This window comes from Nesoenas mayeri (genome assembly GCF_963082525.1).
Source record: "Nesoenas mayeri genome assembly, chromosome: 21".
NCBI classification, from domain to species: Eukaryota; Metazoa; Chordata; class Aves; order Columbiformes; family Columbidae; genus Nesoenas; species Nesoenas mayeri.
The window spans coordinates 4,036,997-4,063,673 of NC_137571.1; the positions used below are offsets into that span (position 1 = coordinate 4,036,997).

Genomic DNA, 26,677 nt, shown 5'->3' on the forward strand with positions numbered 1-26,677 from the left:
CGACTTCTCCCAAGGCTGTACTGGTATCGCTGGCCTTTGCTTGTCACTGTTCCCTGTTGTCACCTTGTCCTTCCCCTGGTCTCCAGGCTCTAGGAAGAGCTGCAGTGGGTGATACCAAACCAGGAGGACCAGAGGATGGGATTCCCCCTCCTGTCGCTGTGGCAACCGTCGGGAGGGAAGCAGCGGCGGGGTGTGATCTGCGTGCAGGGTGTGATGCGGAGGCAGGGCTGCGCTGACATCACGCCGGGGAGGTGGCGCAGGGGGAAGGGGAGTGGGAAAGGAGAGCGGGGAGACTGCGGAGAGACGAGCGCTGCAGCGGGAGCGGGCTCCAGGGAGAGGTAAGAGATGCTCCGGGGGTGGCGGGTCAGGGTGGGATCTGTGAACGGCCGTGGGATCCAAATCTGCCTCAGCATCTGTTTGGCTGATGTGCTGCTGTGGGCTGGTGCTCGGGTAGCAGCGATATTATACAATGATTTAACAGCCTGGCACAGCTGGGCTTGGTTCTTGGACAGGGAGAGCAGGGCAGAGCCTGGCAGCTGGTGCTGGAGCTGCAAATGTGTCCAGCCAGGACACAAGCATGTGTCACACTGTGCTGGGAAGAGCCACGAGTCCCTGTAATTCCAGGATGGGCTAAAGGGACTGGGAAGCAGCCCCAGTCCCTCTCTGGAGAAGGGAACCGGAGTTCCTTTTTGGGATTAGAGTACAAATCGTTGATGAAATGAATCAGAAGTTTGCAGACTTGGTCCCCCTGAACTGCATCGAGCTAAGAGGATGCTGTAAGCTGGGCTGGTGCACTGGGACTGAACCCAGCAGTGTATTTGGGGTGGGAATCCTAAACTGCTCATCTCCAGCAGCCCAAACACTTACCCTGCCCGCGCAGGAAGCAATAGTTGTGGGGAGGGCAGCCAGGTGCACTCTTATAGCCGGGAGCTCTCTGGATGTGGGTCCTGGGGATCTGCAGACCTGGAAGGCAAAATAACAAAGTCCTTGAAATCGCTCTGGATGTCGTATTGCCTTTTAGCGGAACGGTTGCATAACGGGATCCGATCCGCTAGCGGAGAGAGAACAAGGGGTGACGGTCACCTCTGTGCCCTGCGGCATCCCAGCGCTACCTACGCGCTGTGCTGGCCCACGGCCCTGGGCTGAGTTTCTTCTCTTCCTAATCCAAAAGCTGGGCTCACTTTTTAACGCTTGAACAAGCTGGTGGGTTTACAGCTCCGGCTCCACAGCAGGGGGGTGTGTGGACTCTACACCTACACGCAGGCTGGGCAGCAGGGCCCTGCAGTACATTAGCAAACTAGAAAGTGAGTTCATTAGCACCCGTTCAGCCCACGCTAACCTTTAGCTGTCAGGATTCTCACTGTGTATCTGTCTGACGGAAGTAGCTCTGGGGTCAGCAGCCCATTGCTGGTAACTCGTGCGAGTGTCAGAAACCAGTAGTGGGGTGGAGATGGAAGAAGCACAAAGCAGAAACTCAGCAGGGCTGAAGAAACCTTGTTTGCAATCCGAGAACAGGGAGAGGCCGATGCTCCTGTCACAACCGTTTTGTTGAAATAATTTCACAACTTTCACGTGTCATTTAAAAGGCTGAGGGGCAGCAGAGGGGCCATGGAGAAATGCAACCAGGAATGCCTGGGTGAATGAGAGAGTAGAATTGCAATAACGAACATAAATATGCTTTAATTAGGGAAGGCCATTGCTGTGAGATGCACAATCCTCCCCCCATGAAGGCACAGCTGCTGGGTCTACAGAGAACACTTGGGGGTGGCCAAACTGCTGCTTATTTGATGGTAACTCTGCAAACAGCACCAGCTTGTGCTGCTGGGGGGCACGTCTGTGGGAGCAGCAGCTCCAAGGCTTTCAGGAGCAGGCTGTGGCGGTGTCACCCTGTGTGACCAGCTGCGCTTGGTGCCTCTGGTGTGGGCAGGCAGGGGAGGAGAGGACCTGCAAGCAGCTCTCGATGCTGCACAGGGCAGCTAGGGCTGCTTCTAAGGCGTGTTTCAAGGTGATTTTTTTCAAGGTTATTCAAAATTCCAGGGCGGGAGTGGCACCAGGACCTCCTACAGGCAAAAGACCACGTCAACCCTCCTAGTTCTTGACCTTCTCCACTGCCCAGCCAGCTCTCCTCGCCGTTCCCCCTGTACTTGCCTACACTGCAGAAGGGATGATCATGTGAATATTACACAGCCTGGAATCTGCACATCAGCTGAGGCAGCTGAGTGTCTGACGTGCTCCCAGTCCCTTCACACGATCCCGTTCCACAGCCACGCTGAATTACCTGCGTGTTTGGTCCCTGCCATAAGCTATACGAGACCTCTTTGTGGCATTTCTTTTGCCCAGAATACACTGAACAGGACCTTGTGCTCTGCTGGGTGTTGGTTCCCAGCCTGTAATACACTTTCCTGGTAAAAGAGCCCCTGCAGAGCCCTGAGGCGGCAGAAGGAGCTGCCCTTGTCCCAGTGTCCAGGGAGGGCCCTGGCAGCTGAGCCAGGTCCTGTGGGACATTTCAATCCTTCTTATTCCATAGTCAATGTTGGCTGTGACTCCACTGCAGTGAATGTTTTCCAGTTCCCTTGGCAGGGGTGCTCACAGGCGCCTACCTTGTGTTTGTTTTCACCCCTTATCTGGTACCCCTGGGTGCAGGCAGCGCAGGCAGGGCAGTAGCTGAGTGCGCTGGTGTGTCCCCAGTCCTGCCTGGGCCACCTTGGAGTCCCCTCAGTCCTCTCCCTCAAGCCAGGCTGAAATTTCCTTCTGCTGAGGTAGCTGTTTGTTGAATAGCTGAGGTTACTTGAGTAATCAATAGCTCTCTGGTTCCCAACAGAAATATTATTCCTTCAGCCAAATCAGCATTTCTATCTTTGTTATAAACCCAGCCTTAACTCTCAGCTCTGGGGAGATCTAGGTGCATTCCTGACTTTCCTGGGCAGAACCCTGTTCCTTTTCTTCCTGCCAGCGTCGCTTTTTCTCTCTGAGGTTAAGCAAGAAGAGCTGGAAGCACAGGGAGAAATTGCTGGAGCTGTTTGACTGTCTTTGGTCTTAGCCCCTCTCTTGGCTCTGCCCCAACAGCTCCTTCTCTGTGCTTGCTGCTCTAAGGACGGATCAATGGGATCCTCGTGGCCAAGGGCACTGCTGAGATAAATCCGTGGGATACAGGAGAACTTGGCTCAGCCATTGCCAGCAGCAGAAAAAGCTGTTCCCGTCACACAGCAGGACCTGTGTCCCAGAGAACCGGGGCTGGAAGACACGGTGCCCATAGGAAGGTTCCACAGCTGCAAATAAATTTTCCTCTCAAACAGGCAAAGGCACCGACTCCCCGGAGCTGGATTTCCATCGGTTCCATCCCAGCAGCCAAACGCTGGGCTGTGGCTCTGGGCTCCAGTTTCCTCTGCCTCAAGGAGGCCACAGGGTTTGTTCTGCTGCTGGGGCAGCTGAAACACCCTCATTGTGCATTTTTAGCATCTCTGCACATCTCTGTTATTTCCAAACCAGAAAAGGTCACAGAGACCCAAGAGAAACCCACTTCCCTCCTTCACTGGAACTCCTCTTTCTGCCTCGCACATGCTTTTGTTGCCATGTCTTGCATGCCAAAGGCAGGAACAAACACTGAGGTTTGGCAAGGCTCGGAGCCTTGGCTGCTTGGATGGGAAAGAGGCGTTCTTGGTCCTCAGCCCGGGGACAGGGCTCTGCTCCACATCCACTGCCAGCTCCTCCAGCTGCAATCTTGGTGCTCATCCCATGCTCATCCCTACGTGCCTGGGGGTGGGCAGCACCCCTGGGTGCTGGGCTGTGAATCCTGCAAGGAGATCCACGGAAAGTGGGTGGGAATAGCTGGAGCAGGACTTGGAGCTACGTGAACCCCGGCACGTTGCTGTGGCTGAGCTGCACGTACAGTGGGAAGCGCAGGAGTCGGCGCTGTCTTGAGAGGCTTTTCCACAAATATTCGTGGCAGGAGGAGGCCATGTAAAGCCAGGCTGCCTCTGGTTTGTTTAAATAGGGCTGTTATTGCCAACAGTTGCCTCCTGAGAGACTGCAAGACTTAGGTTGGGAGGGATCCTGTCACTCCCAGACAGCTGGGAGGTACTTGGCAGCTCCAGCTGTTCCAGTGGCGGGCACTGGACTTTTCCTGGAGCTTGGGAGAACTGAGATGGCAGCCTGGATGAGAGGCCAGGGCTGGAGCGATGAGAGAAGGGCATAGCTGCTTCGACGGATGCTATGGAGCGACAGCAGGGCCTGATTTCAGAGGAGTATTTGGGGTCTGAGCAAACACTGATCGCCCCAGAAACCTCCTTCTGTGCACACTCCAGCCTCCTCAGACACTGCAGGGGTAGTTTGCTCAACCACTGCCTAAAGCAACTCACAGATGAGATCGGCCCCAGAGAGGGAAGAGGGTTTCTCATGGTGGTGGAGGGGTGAGGAATTTCCTGGCTGTGGTAGAGGTGGGACCTCTTGAAAAGAAGTTAAGAGAGAATGGGCTTGTGGTCTTGGCATCAAGAAGGGGTAAGTCAGTGGCAAACCCTAGAACAAATCCCATATATCTTTCCATGCTGGCCCAGGAATGAAGGACACACCGAACTACAGCTTCTCTCTCTCTCTGCCCACCTTGTTTTGCTGCAGAGAGAACAGAGCACTGGGGTAGCAGGGATTTGGCAACCGAGGGTCCAGCTGGGGAAAGGTCACATCTGAGACAAGGGAACCCTGAGCAAGCTCATTTTCAGAGTGAGACACACACATATTTCCCACCCGGTTAGTGCTGGCTCAGCCCTCTGGAAAATGACACGCGTTTTCCTTGCCGCGGGGCCAGGGGGTTGTGCTGGGAGCACCGTGCTGCTCCCCGGGCCTGGCTGCAGACGGGAGGTGCTGCTGGCAGGGTCCAGAATCACTTTTCTTTCCCCTTTTTCACATCTGGTGCTGGTTATGAAAATGGGAATGTTCCCCAGCCAGTTCTCGGCAGAAACTGCCCTTTCCAGTGCTGACTGCATGGGCTGTTTCTTTCTCTTCCAACCTCCTGACACTAGTCACAGGGAACACTGGGCAAAGCTTGGTGGAGACAGGAATAGGACAGAAGGGCTTAGTGCTTAGTGAGTATCCAAAGCTTAGCAAGATTTGCAAAGGGCTCAAGCATCTCTGTGGGCAGCAAAACTGTGCAGAAGTCACCACCAATTCCAGCTGTAGCAGGGTAGGAAACCCCGGGGTTCAGAGCTTAAGCCAGTTTTGAAAAGAGAAGAGCAGAACTAGCAGGAAAGGAAAATGACTCCACACCAGCTCGCTTGCACCGTTCTTGCAGCAGCCAGTGCTGGCTACTCTGAGGACACACAAGTGGGTGGATTCGGCAGGTTGAGAGTTCCTCAGAAAGCCCAGATGCTGCAACTGAGCTAATTCAGAAAGAAGTTGTCTGGCTAAGGTCAGTCTGAATAACTCCTTCCACTCTCTCTTCCACTTTTGTTGTGCGGTGAGGCTGAAAACTCCCCAGATAATTTTGGGAGCCCAGGCAGAGGTCGGTGAGCAGGTGACTCCCTGGTTCTGAGTAACAGATGAGTCAGCACTGACCCCTCATGCTCGGTTCCCTCCCTGATTCTTAGGGGGCACACAGGCAACATTTCCTTGCTCTTTTTCTCAGAGTTCGGGGAAAATTTCTGCCATGAGCACTGAGTTAAATTAAAAGTTGGTAAATTCAGGAAGAAATGTGACTTAGGCGCTAACCTTTGGAATTGCTTTGAGAGTTGGTTAAGTCAAAGATGATAACAGGCTTGGAAATATCCTGATGGTTTTATGACCTTTAATAATGTCTGTACTTCTGTACCCAGACAAGGGTCACCAGAGTGCTCCAAGACATGACCAGATCCCCTTAGAGGGATAAGGAAAGAATTGTCCTGTCCTGTTGTGATTACCATTGCTCAGTTTCTATAAAGCTCAGGAATTACTGCAGGCCAGAGCAGCACGGCTGGAGTGCTGAGTACACGCCATGGCCTGTTCCAATGAACCCCACCTTGGGATGAGAACAAGCTCTGTGCTACAGCACTTCCAGGGGTGCCAAGGTGCTGTTGTGGAAACTTGGCCTCCAAAACAGTGTGTTACTCAGGAGCAAAAAGTACCACATCTGTGTCCTCAGGAGCAGGCGCAGGGTTTAAGCCCCAGACTGATGTTCTCCCAGATGGTCCTGAAGAGACTTGAGAGGTTCAGATCTCTCCCTACGATGGCATTGACCTCCTGGCAAGCGAGGGACTGGGGACCTGTGACAGCAGGTCCCCCTGGTGCCCCGTTCCCTGGAGCCTTCTCCCATCAGCAGGTCGCTGCGAGCAGCGGATTATACCCTGGCGACATGCGAGCCCCAAAACTGCAGCGCCTGCTCCACTACACAGCAAAATAGGTCGTGCATCAGCAAATGAAAAAGGACAGATGGTGTCTGCTAATACAGCTTAGTTTATGGCCTGTGGGATTAATTCACTAGTTATCATGTCTGCAGAAAATAGGAAATGGGTGGGTCGGGTGGAGGAAACGTGTGGGGTGCCCAGCCCTACCTGTGTTTGTAGGATGCAGCAGTGGGAAAGGACATCAGAGATGCTGTGAGGTTTTGAGATGCTGCTGAAGGGCTGTCAGGGTCTCTTCAGGGCCCTGGGCACTGCAGTTAATGCCCCGTACCGAGCCCTCCCGGCCAGCTCTGCTTCCCACACTCCCGCTGCAAAAGTCAGCACAGTAGGGAGGAACATGCTGAGCCGTGCAGGGGTCCCCAGCAGAGACAGGACCACCGTTTGTGGTCTGTGTGCCAGCAACAGCTCTGCAGGAGAAGCACACAGCCTCCCATCCTGCGCCAGCCACAGGACAGCTCCAGTTTAGCCTTTTGAACTTCCAAGCACACACATGTCTGTGAGAGTGAAACAGAAAGCTGAGGCAGAAGCCTCAGGTCTTTTCAGTGCCTTCGCTGTGACACACTGTTCTCCTTTCCTGGAAACCAGGCCAGTGCCTCGCTCTGTTCTCCTTGCAGAAATCGAGCCCTGTGCCAGTGCTCTATCTTCTCCGCGTCTGCTCTCTGAGGGTAAAACAAACGCTTCCTCCGTCTTTCACAAACATTCCTCCTGAAGATTTCACCTTGATCTTTGTTGTCTCTGCTGTGGTCGGGTTTACTCACATCCTGCGAGATGCTGAGCACCCTGAAAAACAGCTGCCATCAGGGAGCGAGCAGAAAGGAGCCTCCAGAGCCAGCGTGAGGTTCCTGCCCCATTGTGCCTCTTGCTGGTGGCACCTGGCTGTCCCCAATGACCCCCGGCCACCACCACCCCAGCACAGTGTGCCTGCTGCTGGCAGAAGCGTTTGTCACCCCCACCTTCTTCTAGCCACAACCAGCTGTCACAGGCACTGGGGTTTTCTCCGGTGCCTAATTTGCCTGTGTTTATGCCAACACCAAAGACATAATTGTCTGTTTAACAGCCCAGGTGAGGAGGGAGTTCGGCTGCTTCCTCGTAGGGGTCAGAGCAGCACTTTCCCGATGGCAGCACCACACTGTGCTAAACCTTCTGCATTATAAAACCTCTTTATCAAGGATAGCAGGTCACCAGGGAGAGTGAATTGAGAGCCGGTGTCATTGTTACGTCTTTCCCCCAAGCTGTACAGTCAGCGTGCAGGGCAGCAGGTGTAGAGAGAAATCAGAACAGCCTGTGCTTTTATTACAAAAGGAAATGTTTCTTTTGTAGAGGGGAAAAGCATGTCAGATTACTATTATAAGCAATTGCTTAACACTCCCTACCTTTACGTCACTGCTGAAGCAGATGGCTGTTATCTCCGAGTCTCTGTTTGGGGTCTCCTTTCAATGCACGAGTGTCAGCGATGGGGCCGATCCCACGGCCCTCCGGGCTGGCTGAGCCCTGGAGGAGACAGGATGGTGAGTTCTGTGGGCACTCAAACCTCCGAGTTCTTCCCCCTCAAAACTCTCCCCACCTCCCACCTCTTTTATCAGCTGCTGACAAGATTTGCCATGTGTGTAGGCGACTCCCAAGCTTATAAGATGATTCCCCGCTTCCCCCACCTCCATCCTTGGGAGCGTTCAGGATTTCAGGGAGGAGGAGCGCGACGTTCCTCTGTCTGCAGGCCTGTTCTGCAAAGGGCGCGATGCTTTCAGAGAGCTCCATGTGGTAACTCGCTCCCAGGATTTCACACAACAGCATCTTCCCCAGAAAGTCACAGCAGGGAGTGGAAGATTGTTGTGCTGTGCATGTGGGTGTTAGGAGGGAGCAGAGTGGGATGGAGAGGAGAGGAGGTGTAACCGCAGAGCGAACCAGAACAATCCTCTCGGAAGAGCCCTGAATTTCTGATCACAGAGATCCCATCTCCTGCCTTTTCCTCTTCATTTAAAACAATGTCAGCCCTTGTTAAGTCCGTCAGAGAAAAAAAGGAGTCAAGCAGAATCACCTCTCCCTTCCCTGAACACATCTCACAGGACACTGAGAGGCAAAGAGAACATGAACTAACGAGCTCAATGTGTGCAGATTGCACACTGGGGAGAGCCCTCCCCAGCCACGGGTGCCTTCCCTGGAGAGACACAACGGCCACTAATGACATCTCCATGTGAGAAACGATCAGAGCGCTTGTCATTACAAACCAGCGTTTCCCCGGGGCCCTGCCAGAAAATGACCCCAATGAGCTTTGGTTCTTGAATATGCAGCTGCTCCCTCCTGAATGCAAATGTCCCTCAGCGCAGAGCTCTCGGGGTTAAGCTTCACTGAACCCCTAACAGACCGAGCCTGGTTCCCTGTTCTGCACAGAGAAGGAATTCAGGGAGGAATTAATGCTCCTTGCACAACTCTTCAGGGCAGGGAGCTGGGACAAGAACCCCCCTGCACCTCTGAGAGGTTTACAAGGATCTTTGTGCTCCTTGGGTCCATCTGTCCCTCTCACCTTCATCTAGATGCTGTGTCTATGGCAACCTCTCAGGTTTGTCTGCAAGGTGTCACAGCACAGACCCGGCTGAGCCCCATGGTGGATTGTCAGGGGACAGACCCCTGGAACTCTCACCTGTGTTTTGGTGCTGGGGGACCCCGGTGCATCTGGAGCCTTTTCACAGCCCCGCTTGTCCCAACCCAGCAGGGCCAAAGGTCTCAACCTGCCCAGTGACACTGGATCTGAGTCATTCCAGAGTGTCCTTGTGCTGCAACAGGGAAGAATTCCTGATAGAAAGCTCTTCCCCTCCTTCTCCCATTTTATCCTGTCTGTGGCTATTTCAGAAAGCACCAACACGAGCTGGAAATTCTCTAAACTCCATCTGCTCTTAAACGTGACCCAGGAATAACCACCCATCCCTGCCTGGATAAAGAGGGAGAAACCCCAAGGAGACCCAAGTATTTTAGAGAAAACAAGTCTGTTCCCGGGAGGGTTCACACCTTGGTGCCAGAATCACCTGGAGGTTTCAGGCAGCTCGAACTTTGCATGTCTCAAAATAGCTGTTTTGACATCTCCCTGTTCCTGTGGGCCAGGGATGAGAGCAACGGGCAGTTTTTTACCATAACTCTGCTGCCTGGGCAACCAGGAAAGGAGGGGCAGGCAAACGGGACACGGTAGGAGCTGGAATCTCTATTTTATGGGCTGCAAAGCAAAGCTGGCTCGCCTGCCTGCCCGCGCCCCACCGCAGCAGTATTCCCAGCCACGGCACACCCCAGCCCCTCCGTGCAAATCCTCCCAGGCCGAGAGCGGAGTTTCACAATCCCTTCCTAGCAGCCGGCCTCTGCTTTCACTCTCTGATTTACCAAGGGGAGTTTTCATTGCATCACCAGAAAGCTCTTCCTCCTTGAGGCCAGTGGCAGAGGTGTCACCCTGGGGGTTTTTGGGGTGTGGGTGGCTGGGGTATTTCTCAGGAAAGTGGCCCCGTGCCTCCCAAAAGCAGATTCAGCCCCTGGCTGCTCTGTCCGGGCTGGGAACGGCACCGGGTAGCTTGGGTTTGCTCCAACCGGTGCCAGGACAAAGGACGCCCCGCGCTGCTGCTGGAAGCCATGCTGGGAGATACAGCGTTTCCAGGCGTCTTTACAAGTCACCTGTGCCAAATCCTGCCCCTATTTAAGCAGCGGGGTCAGAAGTCAGCAGTCTTCCAGCTTTCTGCCAACGTAAGCAAGAGCAAATTTGCCTGGTGGAGCTGGGATTTGCGGAGCGGTTCACTGAAGCGTTTGAATTCCCCCCCACACGCCTCCCCTTCTATAGTTTTTGTTTGTTTGCTTTTTGTTTCTCTTTTCAAATATCTCTCAGTCAAACGGTCGGACTGGTGACGGTTTCCCTGCAGCCCCAGGGAGGGGCTGAGCTGATGTCACTCCCAATCTATTGACCTTCCAACCAGCCTCTTTCCTCCCCTCCCTGGCAGCCCATTTCCGTGCCCTCTCCTTCCCTGTCCCAGCTCCTGGCTGGGCGCTTTTTGTTGTGTTTTTATTTCAGTTTGAATCAAAACAAACCACTGGGTTCAAACTGCTTCCTAGTCAAGAACACGCTGAGCTGGAGCCTCTGCTCCTGGCAAGGGCTACGGAAACTCACCACAGAGAAACACCTCGGCCACAGAGAACTTGGGTTTGATGGTATGTCTGGACCACGGCAGGGTCAGGACGGTTAGAAATCTCTGAGCTCCCTAAAAGCACCGAATTGCCTTAAACATATAAAGGCCGGCAAGAGGTCTGTGCAGCTCAGGAGCAGGGAAGACGGCTCTGAAGTCAGTGTGAACCCCCCGGTTTAGCCCGGCCTCCCCCAGCCCCTGTTTGTATCACGATTCCTCGTATAAGGGAATGAAGAGTCATTTCTGCCCCATCAGCACATCGCGAGCTGATGCCTTTCCCAGGGACTCCAGATGGTTTTGCTCTCTGTCTCTGCCTGCACTACTGGTAATTCAGGCCTGTCTCACATTAGCTTTTTTGAGACGAAACCTTCCCACAATTAGTTACAGTCTGTGCTCTTGCGCTGCAAAGGACGTAGGGCTGAGCTGTCAGAGCTCTGTCCCACACACAAGTCCTGTTCAGGTTTCTCTATTTCAGTCAGGAGTGTGATTTTTCTAGTGAAATCATCAGACCAAGACAGTCTCTGCTACAGATGGGTAGCGACAGCCATTTGAAGATGTCTCATACCTGACCCATCTCAGACAGGAACAGCTAATTTCAATATAATCTTGTTTTACTCTCCTTTCTTTCTCTGGCCTTCCCACTGGTGAAATGGGGAGAGGATCCCTTCATGTGCCAGTGTGCCCTGCATCAGAAAATTGCTGAGCATCTTCACTCCTGCCCATGACCAGCTCAGCAACTCACCACAGCCATCCTCATAGCATCCCTGCCTCTCTTGGAGCAGAATTGTTTGGCTCCCTTGCTAAATTAGCTCGTTGCTAACAAGGTTCTTGATCCCAGGTGGGAATTTAATACTCTAAGCATTGTCCAAAACTTCCAGCTGGGCCAAAGCCACCTGTGTTGTGGTCAGAATGCAGCTGAGGTGAGGGGAGAGCTGAGAAACGTCTGGGGAACAGAAGCTCTAGGGAAGGACTTGGGTGCAGCAGGCACCTTGGATAAGCACTGAGAGAGGGTGCACAGCAGGCACAGAATTAATGAATAAAATCACAGGGAAGGTGACGGGAAAGCTGAAGGGTATTAGGAGAGGAGGAAGCTTCATTTCTCTGCTCTTCTGCAGGTGATTTACTCCCTCTGTGCTTTCATTCACCCATCCATCAAACGGGGAAGCGTCATTATCTCAGCTGCAGACAGGCACGGGGTCTTTGCCTGCAGCAAGCCAGGCAGCACGAGCACCGAAACCCAGGCGCTTTCAGCTGTCAGCCTGGGCTCAGTTCACTAAACCTCTGTCTCCATCCCAGAGGCACCAAACGGGGCCCTCGGCAGCCGGGAAGGAGCCTGGTAATAACAATGCAAAAAGGCTTTGCTGAGAGAAATGCTTGCAGGAATGGCGGTAGCTGGGAGACAGTGATGAAGCCACACTTGTCACACGAATAACCACAGCCTGTCCACAGCTGACAGTCCACAGGGAACGCAGCCCCTTCTGTGCCGACTTGAGATGCGCTTCACAGACACAGCAGATCTTTCTGCTTCACCTCCCCTGCATAATAAGAGGCAGCGTCCTTCTCGTCGGCTTATCGAGGCTGGCAGAGCCCTGTGGGCACGGGGAACCCTGCAAGGAAACGGAGGCTTTTAAATTTCTGCACGGCTGCAATAAAAATGTGGGTTGTAGTTTCACGGCCTCTGTATGAAAGAGGCCAAGCCCTGCGCTTGGGGAAGAGCCCTTGGGTGAGTGAATCTCCACATGACCCTTCACAAATACCATAGAGGAGGGCTGTGCAGTGACAGACAAGGTGCCCCAGCAGAATGAATGAATTTAGAGGGGATTCCTGTAGTTATAGACCCCTCTCTCCAACACGAAAAGTGTTAAAAACCAAACTGCCCCAGCCCCCCTGCACCCAGAAGAGCTCCAGGCCCCTTCACAACCCACCCTTGGCATCAGGCCTGGGATGGGCTGAAGCCTCTGGCTGAGTCAGGTTGCGATGGCTCACCCAGGGTGGGCAGCGCTGCGTCAGGTGAGCCTCATGGGCCTGGTGGTGCCGAGGGCCAGGCACTGAGGGGAGACAGAGGCCCGGAGGGGCTGCAGGCCGGGGGACTGAGGGGAGCCGGGCTCCCCCACACCGCTGAGGTACTTCAGAACCACCCGCCACCAAGCTGGCGCTGCCCGTAACCAAAATGGCGACGCCAGCGGCCGCGCCCACTGACGCACGGGGCGTGGCGGGGCGTGGCGCCTGCGCAGTGGGCGGGGCGGGCGCGGTGCCGCACTCACTCGGCCGCGGGGCCGTTGTCGTTGCAGCTGACGGTGGGACGCGGTGCCCGGAGCCTCCGGAACGAGCCTCGCCCCGGTCGCCATGGGCTCCGAGCGGGATTCCGAGTCGCCGCGCTCCTCCTCCATCCATTCGGCCGCCGCCAAGTGCCCGAAGCCCGGTCGCCGCCGCCGCCTCTCCTTCCAGAGCGTCTTCTCCGCCGCCGCCGCCTCCGCCGCGGGCGGCCGCCGCCGCGCCAAGGCCGAGCCGCCTCCCGCCGCCCCGCCGCCGCCTCCCGCCGCCCCGCCGGCCCCGCCGCCTCCCCTGCCGCCGCCTCCGCCGCCCCCCGAGGAAGCTCCGGTGGTCCCGGAGGGCGGCGGCGAAGAGGAGCTGGAGTGTCCGCTGTGCCTGGTGCGGCAGCCGGCGGAGAACGCCCCGCGGCTGCTGTCCTGCCCGCACCGGTCGTGCGGGGCCTGCCTGCGGCAGTACCTGCGCATCGAGATCACCGAGTCCCGGGTCAACATCTGCTGCCCCGAGTGCAGCGAGCGCCTCAACCCCGCCGACATCCGCCGCCTCCTCCGCGACTCCCCGCACCTCGTCGCCAAGTACGAGGAGTTCATGCTCCGCCGCTGCCTCGCCGCCGACCCCGACTGCCGCTGGTGCCCGGCCCCCGACTGCGGGTGAGTGTGGGGGGACACGGTGTCCCGGGGGTGCTGCCCTGAGCGTCCCGGGGATGGGGGCACCCACTGTCCCCATAGGGTGCTGCCTAGTCTACTGGGACAACCTGGGGACAGGGGGACCCGCCCTCCCCATAGGATGCTGCTCGATCTGCTGAGACAGTCTGGGGACTGGGAGACCCCCATAGGTTGCTGCCTGATCTATGGGGACAGTTTAGGGACTGGGACCCACTGTCCCCATAGGATGCTGACCAATCTACAGGGGCAGTCTGGGGATGGGGGGACCTGCTGTTCCCATAGGGTGCTGCCCGATCTACAGGGACAGTCTGGGGACAGGGGGACCTGCTGTTCCCATAGGGTGCTGACCGATCTACAGGGGCAGTCTGGGGATGGGGGGACCTGCTGTTTCCATAGGGTGCTGCCCGATCTACAGGGACAGTCTGGGGACAGGGGGACCTACTATTCCCATAGGGTGCTGCTCTATATGTCCTGAAACAGCCTGTGGATGGGGGGACCCGCTGTCCCCATAGCATGCTGCCTAATCTACTGGGACAGCCTGTGGATGGGGGAACCTGCTGTCCCCATAGGGTGCTGTCCGATCTACAAGGACAATCTGGGGACAAGGGGACGTGCTGTTCCTATAGGGTGCTGCCCTATATGTCATGAGACAGTCTGGGGATGGAGGGATCCACTGTCTTCGTAGGGTGCCGCTCCATCTGTCCATCCTGGGATGGCTCAGGGAAGGGAGATCCCAACACTAGTGGGGTGCTGCCCATCCCCAGCAGGTCCTGGGACAGCTGGGTGAGGTGGGACTAATTGTCCCCATAGGGTGCTGTCCATCCCCAGCATGTCCCGGGACAGCTGGGGGTGGCATCCCAGCTGGAACAGTCCTGGACCAACTGTCTCCATGGGATGCTGCTTGTCCCCAGCAGGTCCTGGGGATGGCATCTCACCTGCTGCCCTCCTGGGGTGCTGCCTGTCCCACCTGGGTCCAAGGGCAGCACAGGGAGGGGCAGCTCACCCCCAGTGAGGTGCTGCTACTGATACACACTTCTGGTCCTACCGTGTCCCGTGAAGAGCCCTCACTGCAGGTGCTCCTTGCTTGCTTGTCTTGGGTACCAAATGCACCTTGGGTACCAAAATGACGCTTTATCTGTCCCTACTGCCTTGATAAAGCACCAGGATTTGACCCTGGCGACTCTGGAAACACAGAAAAATTGGGTATGAGTGACAGGACTTGAAGGGGGTTTTAGCTGAGCCATTGTTTCCCTAATTTAAAAAAGACCTTTTTCTGCACAAATGGGAAGTGTGGAGTTTCCCGGCCGTGCGTATCACTGCGAACCCTGGGGACAGCGCATGGGGACACCCTGCAGCTTCCACGGTGGGGAAGAAGGAACCGTAAACGGTCACTTTTTCCCAGGGAGGATGTGAATGCCTGCCGCAGAGGAGTGATGTTGACTCACTGTCCATTGCCTAAGCAAGGAAACGTCTGTCTGTCTGTCCAGAAGTCAGCCCAGCCAAGCTGGATGACTTTATAGTTATCTGTGTGTTGCTTTCATTTTCTCTTCTCTTTTCCTTCAAATGAACGCTGTTTGGTTTCTATTTGAGCGTTAAGCCAAAGCTGCCTGGAAAAGGGGCTTCATTCGGGAAACCTAGAGAAGTACTGTGAAGTGTAGCTAGAACTCGGCTTGGATCGCAATTCTGGGTAGTGAGAACATGAAAGGAAAGTCTGACCCCGTAGTCAGAATGGAAAGCATGGTGGGAGGGTTGTGAAGACTTAATCAGAGCCCTGTAATAGCCTTTCTATGCAAATCCGTTAACCTGGCTCAGGTTACCCATTTCACGCCTTTGAGCATTGCTGGAAAAGGGTTTGTTTCTTCAGAGGGCGATGTTAATAGTGAACAACAGCTTTACTCCTTTCTGAAGCAAAATTGAGTGCTAGATCTTGATATTTTAGTAGTGTTGGGAATAAGATCAGAGAGATAGAGCAGGTTATGCTGCCCACAGAGCAACACCAGAGGGAATGCCCCTGCTGTTAACCAGCTAGAAAAAATCCGGTTCCTGCTCGCCGAATCTCAGCCTTTTGGCTGCTGTAATGTTTTCCCGTGCTCAGGATAAGGTGTAAAAGCAGCGTAGGTCACCCAGGCTGGCTGGTTGGAAGGAGACGGCCCGGAGGGTGTTGTCTCTTTGACAGTAACCCAGCCTGATCTGACGGTGGCTTTGAGGGGGGTTTGGGCAGACTGATGTCACACACAGCGTTCTGTGCGAGCAAAGGCCTCCTGCCTGGTTCGCCTGTTTGCAAGGTGAGCACGGGCATCCTCCTCTGAGCAAGGAGTGACCTGGCTGTGGAAACAGGGTGGCTTTACCGGACCGGTGCTGCTGGTGTGTCCATAGCCGGGAACAAAGGCTGTAGGAATCAGCCCTCTGGCGGGGAGAGGAATTAATCACCATCTTCATTCTTCCCAGTGAGCTGCTGTGCTTCTGTCAGTCGGGTATGAATTATTTACAGCGGGCTTTCCCACCGTAGTAGCGCCGGCGTGCGGAGCGGGAGTTGGGCTGGGGATACGGCAATGCTGGGTGCTGGATGTCACCCCTGGCAGCCGAAACCCCGGGTGTGTGGCACGCAGCATCCTGTCCCTTCCCGCGTACCGCAGTCTTTCGTAAATGAAAAACCTCGGCTGCGCTGCCGGGGAGGAGGAGGAGGAGGATCAGCACAACACTGATGCGTGTTGCCATGGAAACACCGGTCAATCGGTGCGCCATCAGTCGCAATACGAATCGTTTTCTATGTTTGCAGCTGCTTTTTTGTTTGTTTTTCTCCCTGCTACACCGCTGTTTAGCGTTTGTCACGCCGCATCTCTCCTAAAAGCTCAGGAGAATGACGGAAGGTGTAAAGAAAAGGAGCTGTGTAGGATGAGCTTGGTGAATGAGCCTGGAGGCAACTGGGGAGGCTCTGCCTCCCACCGAGGAGCCGGGGAGGGATGGAGGCAGCTCAGGGCCATCCAAGGAGTGGGCTGGAAGTGATGCTGTGCGGTTCCTGGGCCTTGGGAAGACGCTGTCCTTGCTACATGGGCAAAAGTCAGAGTTTCCCTTTCCTGGGGTTGAGCCTGGAAGTGGCTGTTCCATGCAGTGACATGTCCGAGGTGGGATGAAGAGGGGGCACGTGTTGGCTGTCCAGATCCTGCCGTGGCTAATCCTTGGCACATGGCTTCTTTCTAGTTGACCTTGAATTTGGAGATGTGCTATTATTTTTCCCCTGTTAGACAATCATGTTTCCCTACAGCTGTGGGCTTGTCCGTTATATTTGTCATTTCAGCGCTAGAAATAAAATATTAAGGGTGATGATTTTTTTCATAGGACTTGCTCAAGTGTTTAGAACTAAATCTCAAGCGAGGGGTTAATCTGGAGCATGGCGTTACTTAATATATGAGCTTTCCTGGAATGCTGTTATGGTTTGAAATAGCAGCGTGTCACAACACAGCAGGTCACATAAATGGGGTTTTTTGGGGGTGGTTGTTTGGTTTGTTTGGTTTGGTTTGGGTTTTTCTTTGCCAGGAGTAGGACCTGGGGGTCCTGGGGACAGCAGGGTGACCATGAGCCAGCACTGGGCCCTTGTGGCCAGGGAGCCAATGGGACCTGGAGTGGGTTAGAAGGGGGTGGTCAGTAGGTCAGAGAGGTTCTCCTGCCCCTCTGCTCTGCCCTGGGGAGACCACACCTGGAATCTTGTGTCCAGTTGTGGCCCCTCAGTTCCAGCAGGACAGGGAACTGCTGCAGAGAGTCCAGCGCAGCCACCAAGATGCTGAAGGGAGTGGAGCATCTCCCGTGTGAGGAAAGGCTGAGGGAGCTGGGGCTCTGGAGCTGGACAAGAGGACACTGAGGGGGGACTCATTCATGTTTACAGATATATAAAGGGGGAGTGTCAGGAGGATGGAGCCAGGCTCTTCTGGTGACAACCAGTGATAGGACAAGGGGCCATGGGTGCAAACTGCAACACAGGAGGTTCCACTTAAATATGAGAAGGAACTTCTTCATGGTGAGGGTGGCAGAGCCTGGCCCAGGCTGCCCAGGGGGTTGTGGAGTCTCCTTCTGTGCAGACATTCCAACCCGCCTGGACACCTTCCTATGTAACCTCATCTGGGTGTTCCTGCTCCATGGGGGGATTGCACTGGATGAGCTTTCCAGGGCCCTTCCAACCCCTGACATTCTGGGATTCCGTGGTTCTGTCTTTGGCTGTATGATCCCAACAGGGTAAGGATGCTCAGTGGGATCTTCTCTAGACAAGATGCGTAGCAGTCCACGTGGGTCAAGTTTGTCCCTCCCAACCCCCAGCCCATCTGAATCCCATTTTTCCTCCAGTCCTGGTTTCACATGCAGGAGTGCGCAGCCGTCGATGCAGGCGGAGACCCCGTCATCGTAGAGCGCAGAGATGTTGTTTCTTTGGCGATTTGTGCCGTACCCCAGCAGGATGAAGTTGCTCAAACTCCCACGGGATATGAATCATTGTGGTATGACACATTCAGCGGTTCTCACGCCGCTGCCTCTGAGAAGAGGCGATACAACTCGAGCTACACGGGCTCTAAATATAAAACCCCAAATAGGAGTTATTCTCCTCTGACCGCTAACAAAAATACTGAGGATGAACGACAAAAATACCCTTTGCCACGCTGGTGTCGCGGAACTGGAAGGCGCTTCTGGAATCGCTCGGTTCAGCCCCTGCCAGTGAAAACAACCTCATCCTAGACGACTATAAGTCAGCTTTGCTAGAGTGAGGATTGGTGGTGCTGCTTAGATTTTTGTGTACACAACACACTTCCTTCTGGAAGCATCACGCTACTATCGGAAAAAGCGAGCTGGCTGAACCTGGCCTCCCTCTCTCGCACGTTCTGTTGGTTTTACTCCAGTTTTGGCTTATTCTGGAGGCAGAGCGTTGTTCTTGACTGCTCTTTATAAAGGGAAATTCAGTGGAGATCAACAAGGTCTGCACATGGAAACCTCTGATCCACTGTTTTAGAATCATTCAGTTGATAGAAGTGCCCAGGACAACCTCAGACTCCTCCTGGACTCCTTGTCCACCCATGTGCCTGTCCTAAGGGTGTGTGTTTAGCCACAGGGGTCTGGAAAGAGCCGCCTAAGCCTGGCCTAGGAGCCTGGGTTGGCAGAAACAGCGACCTGTTCACAGGGCATAATGGGGAGGACAAATCTGGTCTGTGTGAACTGACAGTGAGAACCACTGGCAGTTGTTGAGGAGAGAATTCAATACTGTGAGCTGTGTGTAGAAAAGGTTATCTGCCCCAAATAACCTAATTACCAGTACTTAATTTTGGGCCCTGCAGTGGAAGCCACAGGACTGGGGATGGCAGGAATTTGTCTCTTGTGCATGGACAGCCATCAGAAATAAGGTGAAAGAAATGGGATGGAATGGAAAGAAATGCAATGTTGCTGCAGGTTCCAGGGGTAAAAACAGGTGTTGGAGGATAGAAAACTTCCTTAACAGCACCTGTTAGGGAAAAAAATCTTCCTTAACCACATTTGTTGCTTGGTGTAGTCTGAGATTTCACCGCGGTAACTCTCCAGCCAGCTGCTTTGAGCAGCTCCTGTGCCAGCCCCGGGCAGGCTGAATTAAAACGATCACCCGACTGTCTCTCGGTAACTTTGTCTTTTTCCTAATCCCCTTGTTTTTTTCCTTCCCCAGTTACGCAGTTATCGCCTACGGCTGCGCCAGCTGCCCCAAGCTGACCTGCGAGCGGGAGGGCTGCCAGACCGAGTTCTGCTACCACTGCAAACAGATATGGCACCCCAACCAGACCTGCGACATGGCCCGGCAGCAGCGGGCGCAGACCCTCCGCGTGCGGACCAAGCACACGTCGGGCCTCAGCTACGGACAGGAGTCCGGCCCGGGTAGGGATTCGCGTCCTTTTTGCTTAATCGGTGCTGCAGTTATGGCTGTGAAGCTGAGAAAGAGCCACCTGTGTGCACAACAAACCCCTTCCCATCCAAGCAGTGAATTGCTGGCTGGCTCAGCCCAAGGTCTCCAGCAGCCGTGGGGGAGAACGGCTGTGAAATTCAGAGTCATTTCCCCTTCTCGTGCGCGTTAGAACAAATCCGGTGGGCTCCTCTGAGAATGCAAACCAGATTCAGTAGCTGACGATGCGCTTTGGGTCCTTCGCGTCACGGCAGCTCCTCCATCCGCCCCAGCGAGGCTTGTGGCTCTTTTGATCTTGGATGTTCTCGTTTCGTGCTGATCTAAACCCTGAACGAACCGGCACTTTTTACCCTCGTGACTTCAAGTTTGCCAGCTGCGGTAGTAAAACGTGGCGTTCATGGCTAGCTGAGCGCGGGGAGCTTCGCTCCGGCTTTTAGTAATGTCCAATACAGAAGAAATGCCAACCCACAGACTCCTTTGCTGACTGGTAGGAGCTGCTGTGTCTACCGAGTTAGTTGTCATTAAAAATAACTCTGTTGACTCTGGAAACGCACAGTAAGGCCATTTCATGAAGTCCTGCCCTACCCTTAAACAAAACACCCTGCTTTTCCTTCAGTGGCAGGAGTTCAAATGTTAAAACGCTTATTTAGAATGGAGCTGGTGTGGTTCAGAGGTGGCTTAGTGGTGTGTCGAGGTTCCACATGCCCCGGTTAGAGGGTCCTGATAATGGACAGTGCAGATACTACCACAGCCTGTGGTACAAAACAGCAAGGAAAAAATAGTTCCTGAGCTTTTTTCATCCTTTTAAAGGAGATCCCTGCCAGGAAGGTCTTAGCACTCAGCCACGGAGAGGGAGGCTCTCGAAACGGTGGTTTTTCCCCACCCCATTCTTGCTGGATTTAATACGGTGATTAATAAGGTGCGAGCTGGTCTCAGCAGCTGGATTTCATATTGCTGAGCACTGCGGAGGCTGCCAGCAAAGCCCCGAACACAGCCGTTGCACAACTGCAATCAGATGGTGCTTGAATTAAGGAGATGAAGGAACCTTGTCCCGCTTTGCCAGCAGCAAACTGGGTCCAGGCAGCCCCCGCACTGGGCGCCGTGTGTGGCTGTGGACCCCGCTCCCTTTTAGCTGCTTTGGAGGGCCAGGTTTGCAGTTTCCCCGATGCCGCCTTCTCCCGATTGTTCTGTCATTCTTGGCCCATGAATCACCTCGGTGGAGCAATTTAGTAATGGTTCATTCTTGCGCTGTTGCCTTGGTTAGCGTAGGGCAGGTATGACTTGTTTCCAGCATTTAAGCACGTTCTGGAACACATCTCATTCAAGGCCAGAATAAGCTTTTTAAAGGGACTGTTGTTCTCAGTCCCTGCTGCCCAGGCACATGCCTTTGAGATCTGTCTCATCAATATTATCTCCTTGCTCTGAAGATAAACTAAAGCCACAACCATCTCCGCGTTACCTGTGATTAGCAACGGTGTTCTGCCCGCACAGAAATGAGATTTTCAGTCCATAACGAGATCCCCTGCGTTGATTCCTCGTACTCACCGCAGAGGGTCCAACTCAGTCCCGTTTCGTCCCCATAGCCGATGACATCAAGCCGTGCCCGCGCTGCAGCGCCTACATCATCAAGATGAACGACGGGAGCTGTAACCACATGACGTGCGCGGTGTGCGGCTGCGAGTTCTGCTGGCTCTGCATGAAGGAGATCTCGGACCTGCATTACCTCAGGTGAGGAGGCTGCTTGGAGGATTGGGGTCGTGTCTCAGCCTTTCGTCCTCCTGCTTCTCCAATCAGTCAGTCTGGTTGTTGTCTTTCTGACCCAAAGATCTGAACTTTCTGCCCACATGAGAGTGTGAGGATGTTCCTCCACACCAAAGCTCCTCCTGGTACAATTGGACTTGAGAGCTCTTGGAATGCTGGATATTAAACACCTGGTTGTGTGCTAATCACCTTATTAGCCAACTAATCTTGTAGAATGGCCTGGTTTGGAAGGAACCCGCATGGATCATTGAATCCAACTCCTGTCCCTGCACCAAACCCCAAAATTCACACCATGTTGAGGGTGTTGTCCAAATGCATCTTGAACACTGTCAGGCTTGGGGCTGTGACACCTCCCTGGGGAGCCTGTTCAGTGTCCAGCACCTCTGGGTGAAGAACCTTTTCCTCATGTCCAACCTGAACCTCCCCAGCACATCTTCTGCCATTCTTTTGGAATGATGGGGGGGAAAAAGAGGGGAAACCTCTTTTGCATTGTCTCCTACTTCCTAAGCTTTGGGTTCTGTTCATTCAGAGGCTGAACTTGGGGTTCACGAGCACTGAGGGATTGCTGTGGTGTTAATGTCATTTTTTCCCCTCCATGAAGCCCCTCTGGCTGTACATTCTGGGGCAAAAAGCCATGGAGTCGTAAAAAGAAGATTCTCTGGCAGCTGGGCACGTTGATCGGCGCTCCTGTGGGCATTTCCCTCATTGCTGGCATTGCCATCCCCGCTATGGTCATTGGCATCCCAGTCTATGTCGGGAGGAAGGTAAGTGTGGAGAGCACAAGCTGAGGGATTCAGGGTTCTTGGGGCGTTCTCTGTACTCGAGGCATCTCACCAGAAATTTAGAGTTGATACGAAGGGTGGATCTTGTCATAGAACCAAAATTCAGTTGTTTCTTGTAAAGCTTGCCTTATCTTTTGGGCTTTGTGTGAGGAGAGGGAAGGTGGTGGCTGATAGCTCTCCAAGCTTAAGTTCTCTCAAAAATGCATTTTGCATTGTGCTTGTGCTGCTGCCTTGAACCAGCAGCACCCAAGGAGAAACATGGTCCTTTTTGAACACATCCTGTAACAATGGGCTCTGTGGGACAGCGGCTGGACCCTGAACATCACCCTTTGCCTTACATAAGTCGCTCGTGTTTTGATGCTGACCTGCTGCCCCGTGATGCTGTTGTGTGTCTGTGCTGATAAAGAGGGAAGAAATGACATGTTGGGACTGTATTTGCAGCTGCTTCTTAAACACAGACCCACCTGCTAGACCTGATCTGTGCTCAAGATGAGGTTCTTCACACACTAATCCAGCTGCCAAGGCTGTAAAATCACAAGTTTACTAATGTTTTCTGCCGGTGTTTGCTCGTGGCCAGACTGTTCTCACCTGGTGCTTCTCCCTCCCTCAGATCCACAGCAGGTATGAGGGAAAGAAAACCTCTAAGCACAAGAGGAACTTGGCCATTACCGGTGGTGTCACCTTGTCGGTCATCGCCTCTCCGGTCATCGCTGCTGTCAGTGTTGGTAAGTGGGTCCAGCCCTGTTTTCCTTCCACAACAGAGAGTCCTTACCCCAAAGAGACCTTTCCATCTGCCCGACACAGCTCAGCCTTAAGCTCGTCTTAACTCAGCGCGTCCTCCTCTCCAGGTATCGGCGTCCCCATCATGCTGGCGTACGTCTACGGCGTTGTGCCCATCTCGCTGTGCCGGGGCGGTGGCTGCGGGGTCAGCACTGCCAACGGAAAGGGTGTGAAAATCGAGTTTGATGAAGATGATGGACCGATCACGGGTAATGTGATAACTGGCAAAGGGCAAGAGGTGAAGCAAGGTGCTGTAACTGCCTCTTGTAATGAAGTAGTAGTGCGGTCTTAAAATGTCCCAAATCTGAATGTCTCTCTCTCCCTGGGTTTGCCTAGAAGCAGTTATTTGCTTCAGTCTGCTGCTGGTGATCAGCTGTGGGCAAAATCTTAGCTCTTCCTCACCCTGGATGAGGGGGGTTGTCACTCTGAGCCGGCCCCCCACCAGCTCCATTGCAGCCACCCCATTTCCCATGCTAATCCCCATCCCTGTGCCGTTCCTCCCCGCAGTGGCCGACGCCTGGCGAGCCCTGAAGAACCCCAGCATCGGCGAAAGCAGCATCGAGGGCTTGACCAGCGTGCTGAGCACCAGCGGCAGCCCCACCGACGGGCTCAGCGTCATGCAGGGCAACTACAGCGAGACGGCCAGCTTCGCCGCGCTCTCGGGGGGCACCCTGAGCGGCGGGGTCCTCTTGGGGGGCAAGGGCAAGTACAGCAGGTAACTGAGCTGGTGGGCACGAAATAAAGGGGAAGGCGCTCCTAAAGCCTGTGTGGGTTGAGCAGGGTTATTTTGGGGAGCAATTAGGACTGTCAGTGATGCTGCTTTGACTTGGGAGTCTCATCCTGGTGTTTCTGCTTCTCGGGTCGTTGTCCAGGGTGTTGCAAAAAGATGGAGCCAGTTTGAGAAACTATTATCTCGATGTTGTCCATACAGCAGGTGGAGGGAACATAGAGCATGTATGAAAAGGTTACTAAACTTGATAAGTCATTTATATTTGTGTGATCGTAACACGTTGCCACTGTGAAATACACTGCTTTGAAATTGGGTCCATCTTGTTGAAACGCCCTGTAGAATAACCAGTCCCAGCAGAGCAGGCTGCGCTGGAGTCAGTGCTGGGCTGGTTCTTGTAAGGAGGACAAAAGATAAGCAAGTTTCTGTCCCTCCTGAGCTCCTTCAAAGTGCGGAGCCGATGCTTCAGGTTAATTGGCAATAGCACAGACCTGCCTGCCTGGCCTGCTTAGAGATTTTTCCAGTCCCCTTATTCCAGCCTATGGGTTTTGAGATTTCCTTTTCCCCGCTGGCCCATACCAAGCAGGATCACTGCTTTCCAAGAGGTTACACCGCCGTTTTCCTCCCAGCCTGCCTGTGAGTCACTTTGCTGGGTAATTAGAGCCACGTGTCGATACGGCAGCCGGGATATAATCACGCTGTGTGCTGGGTCTGTGGAAATGGGTTCTTCGCAGGAATTGCGTGAGTCATAGATGTAAACACAGCTTTACCTTCGTCATGGAAAACACAATGGCTTTACCTAAAAGGAGCCAAAAATGAGACTAAAGAAGAGAAACCATTGGGATTAAGCTCTGTGGTGCCGAGCTGGGCTGGCACAGAGGGTCTCTTGCTTTGAACAGTGAGTGGTTGATGCCCCTCGGGGACCATCTAAGGCATTTCTGAGGAGTCAATCCTCTTTTCTACAGGCTGGAAGTTCAGGCAGATGTCCAGAAGGAGATTTTCCCCAAAGACTCGGTCAGCTTGGGGGCTATCAGCGACAACGCCAGCACTCGAGCCATGGCTGGTTCCATCATCAGCTCCTACAACCCCCAGGACAGGTAGGAGGGACATGCGATGGTGAGAAGAGTGTTGGGAGCATAAAAATCTGTGCTCTGTCCAACCCCTCCAGGGATGGTGACTCCAGCACTGCCCTGGACGGCCTGTTCCAATGCCCCACAGCCCTTTGGGGAAGAAATTGTTCCAAATATCCAACTTAAACCTCCCCTGGCACAACTTGAGGCCATTTCCTCTTCTTCTCTCTCTTCTACCTGGGAGGAGACGCCAGCCCCCTCCATGCTCCAACCTCCTTTCATATGGTTGCTCACATGTAGGAAACGCGACTGTCCCAGTACAGTGATGCAGTGCCCAGTGGTGACCCAGTCCAACCCAGTACAGTGATGCAGTGCCTAATGGTGACCCAGTCCATCCCAGTACAGTGATGCAGTGCCCAGTGGTGACCCAGTCCAACCCAGTACAGTGATGCAGTGCCCAGTGGTGACCCAGTCCAACCCAGTACAGTGATGCAGTGCCCAGTGGTGACCCAGTCCATCCCAGTACAGTGATGCAGTGCCTAATGGTGACCCAGTCCAACCCAGTACAGTGATGCAGTGCCCAATGGTGACCCAGTCCATCCCACTACAGTGATGCAGTGCCCAATGGTGACCCAGTCCAACCCAGTACAGTGATGCAGTGCCCAATGGTGACCCAGTCCATCCCAGTACAGTGATGCAGTGCCCAGTGGTGACCCAGTCCAACCCAGTACAGTGATGCAGTGCCCAATGGTGACCCAGTCCATCCCAGTACAGTGATGCAGTGCCCAATGGTGACCCAGTCCAACCCAGTACAGTGATGCAGTGCCTAATGGTGACCCAGTCCATCCCACTACAGTGATGCAGTGCCCAATGGTGACCCAGTCCAACCCAGTACAGTGATGCAGTGCCTAATGGTGACCCAGTCCAACCCAGTACAGTGATGCAGTGCCCAGTGGTGACCCAGTCCAACCCAGTACAGTGATGCAGTGCCCAATGGTGACCCAGTCCAACCCAGTACAGTGATGCAGTGCCCAGTGGTGACCCAGTCCAACCCAGTACAGTGATGCAGTGCCCAGTGGTGACTCAGTCCAACCCAGTAACACAAGGGTGCTTGTTTTTGCAGGGAGTGCAATAACATGGAGATCCAGGTGGACATCGAAGCCAAACCCAGTCACTACCAGCTGGCCAGCGGCAGCAGCACCGAGGACTCTCTGCATGTCCACACCCAAATGGCAGAGAATGAGGAAGAGGAAGAGGAGGAGGAAGAGGAAGAGGATGGCGACCAGGAGCAGATGTGCAAACACCAAAGCTGTGAGCAAAAGGACTGCGTTACCAGCAAAACCTGGGACATCACCCTGGCCCAGCCTGAGAGCATACGGAGCGACCTGGAGAGCTCTGACAGCCAGTCGGACGACGTGCCCGACATTACCTCGGATGAATGCGACTCCCCCCACTCTCAGACTGCGGCCGCCTGCCCACAGACCCCCAAAACTCGAGGTGCTGAGAGCCCAAGTGCCCACCTGAGCCACTGTGCCCAAGCTGAGGGCTGCAGGCTGGACGAAATGGTCAAACTGGAGTGCATCGAAGCCCGAGTATGAAGTGGCCTCCTGCTGCAAAGCACACTCGCTGTCATCGCATCTTTTTTGGGGCAGGGTTGTGTCCGTGTTGGCTTGTTTCGCCGTCCTCCAGCTGCCCCCCCAGCCTTGCCTTGGGGAGCTGCTGTTTCTTACGTGACAAAAAAAAAGGAAAAGGGAAAAAAAAATCCCCCCCCGCCCTCTTTTTGTTTTAATTTATTGGTTCAAGCTCTGTGAGGTGTGTAAGAGTGTAAATATGTACGTGTGTCTGTATGTCTGCAACCATCCTAAGGGACTATTTGAATAAAGACTCTGGTTGTCATTCGACTCGCATCCAGCTCATCCTTTCCAAAGATCACCAGCGAAATCCTCTGCCTGCTTTTGCCCTTTGCTCAAGCATTTGCAGATGCTTCCCCAGCCCAAGGCGTGGGGAAAATGGGATGTTATCTCCTCTTTTTGCCTCTGGAAAGCGCCGTGTGACAGCCTGGTCCTGTCTGTGGCGGCAATGGGGATGGTGATGTGCTGTAGCAGGGGGGTCTCTTCTCCCCAACCCCATGCAGCAGGGCTGTGTGCAGGGTGAAAGGGGAAGGACAGGGACAACTGCTGTGCTGAGCCCAAGT

The 26,677-nt window shown here is 54.2% G+C and overlaps 1 protein-coding gene across 2 annotated transcripts; it reads left to right on the forward strand.

Annotated features, from left to right (window-relative positions):
• RNF19B (ring finger protein 19B) lies at positions 1-26,384 on the forward strand. Of its 2 annotated transcripts, XM_080357755.1 has the most exons (11): positions 1-338; positions 10,411-10,547; positions 12,814-13,443; positions 19,133-19,338; positions 20,947-21,091; positions 21,726-21,888; positions 22,517-22,631; positions 22,755-22,895; positions 23,194-23,401; positions 24,379-24,510; positions 25,607-26,384. In XM_080357755.1, the coding sequence occupies exons 3-11, from the start codon at positions 12,869-12,871 to the stop codon at positions 26,079-26,081; spliced, it is 2,160 nt and encodes a 719-aa protein (XP_080213881.1). In that variant the 5' UTR covers positions 1-338; positions 10,411-10,547; positions 12,814-12,868; the 3' UTR covers positions 26,082-26,384. The 2 variants fall into 2 exon arrangements, with proteins under 2 accessions (XP_080213881.1, XP_080213880.1); XM_080357754.1 differs by lacking the exon at positions 10,411-10,547.
• The last annotated feature ends 293 nt before the right edge of the window (positions 26,385-26,677 follow it).

Excerpts from the sequence above, each read along its gene's own strand:
- RNF19B (XM_080357755.1), top strand. The coding sequence starts at position 12,869 with ATGGGCTCCGAGCGGGATTCCGAGTCGCCGCGCTCCTCCTCCATCCAT. Across the intron at positions 21,092-21,725 it reads TCGGACCTGCATTACCTCAG|CCCCTCTGGCTGTACATTCT; the intron begins GTGAGGAGGCTG and ends CCCTCCATGAAG. Across the intron at positions 22,632-22,754 it reads CATCGCTGCTGTCAGTGTTG|GTATCGGCGTCCCCATCATG; the intron begins GTAAGTGGGTCC and ends CCTCCTCTCCAG.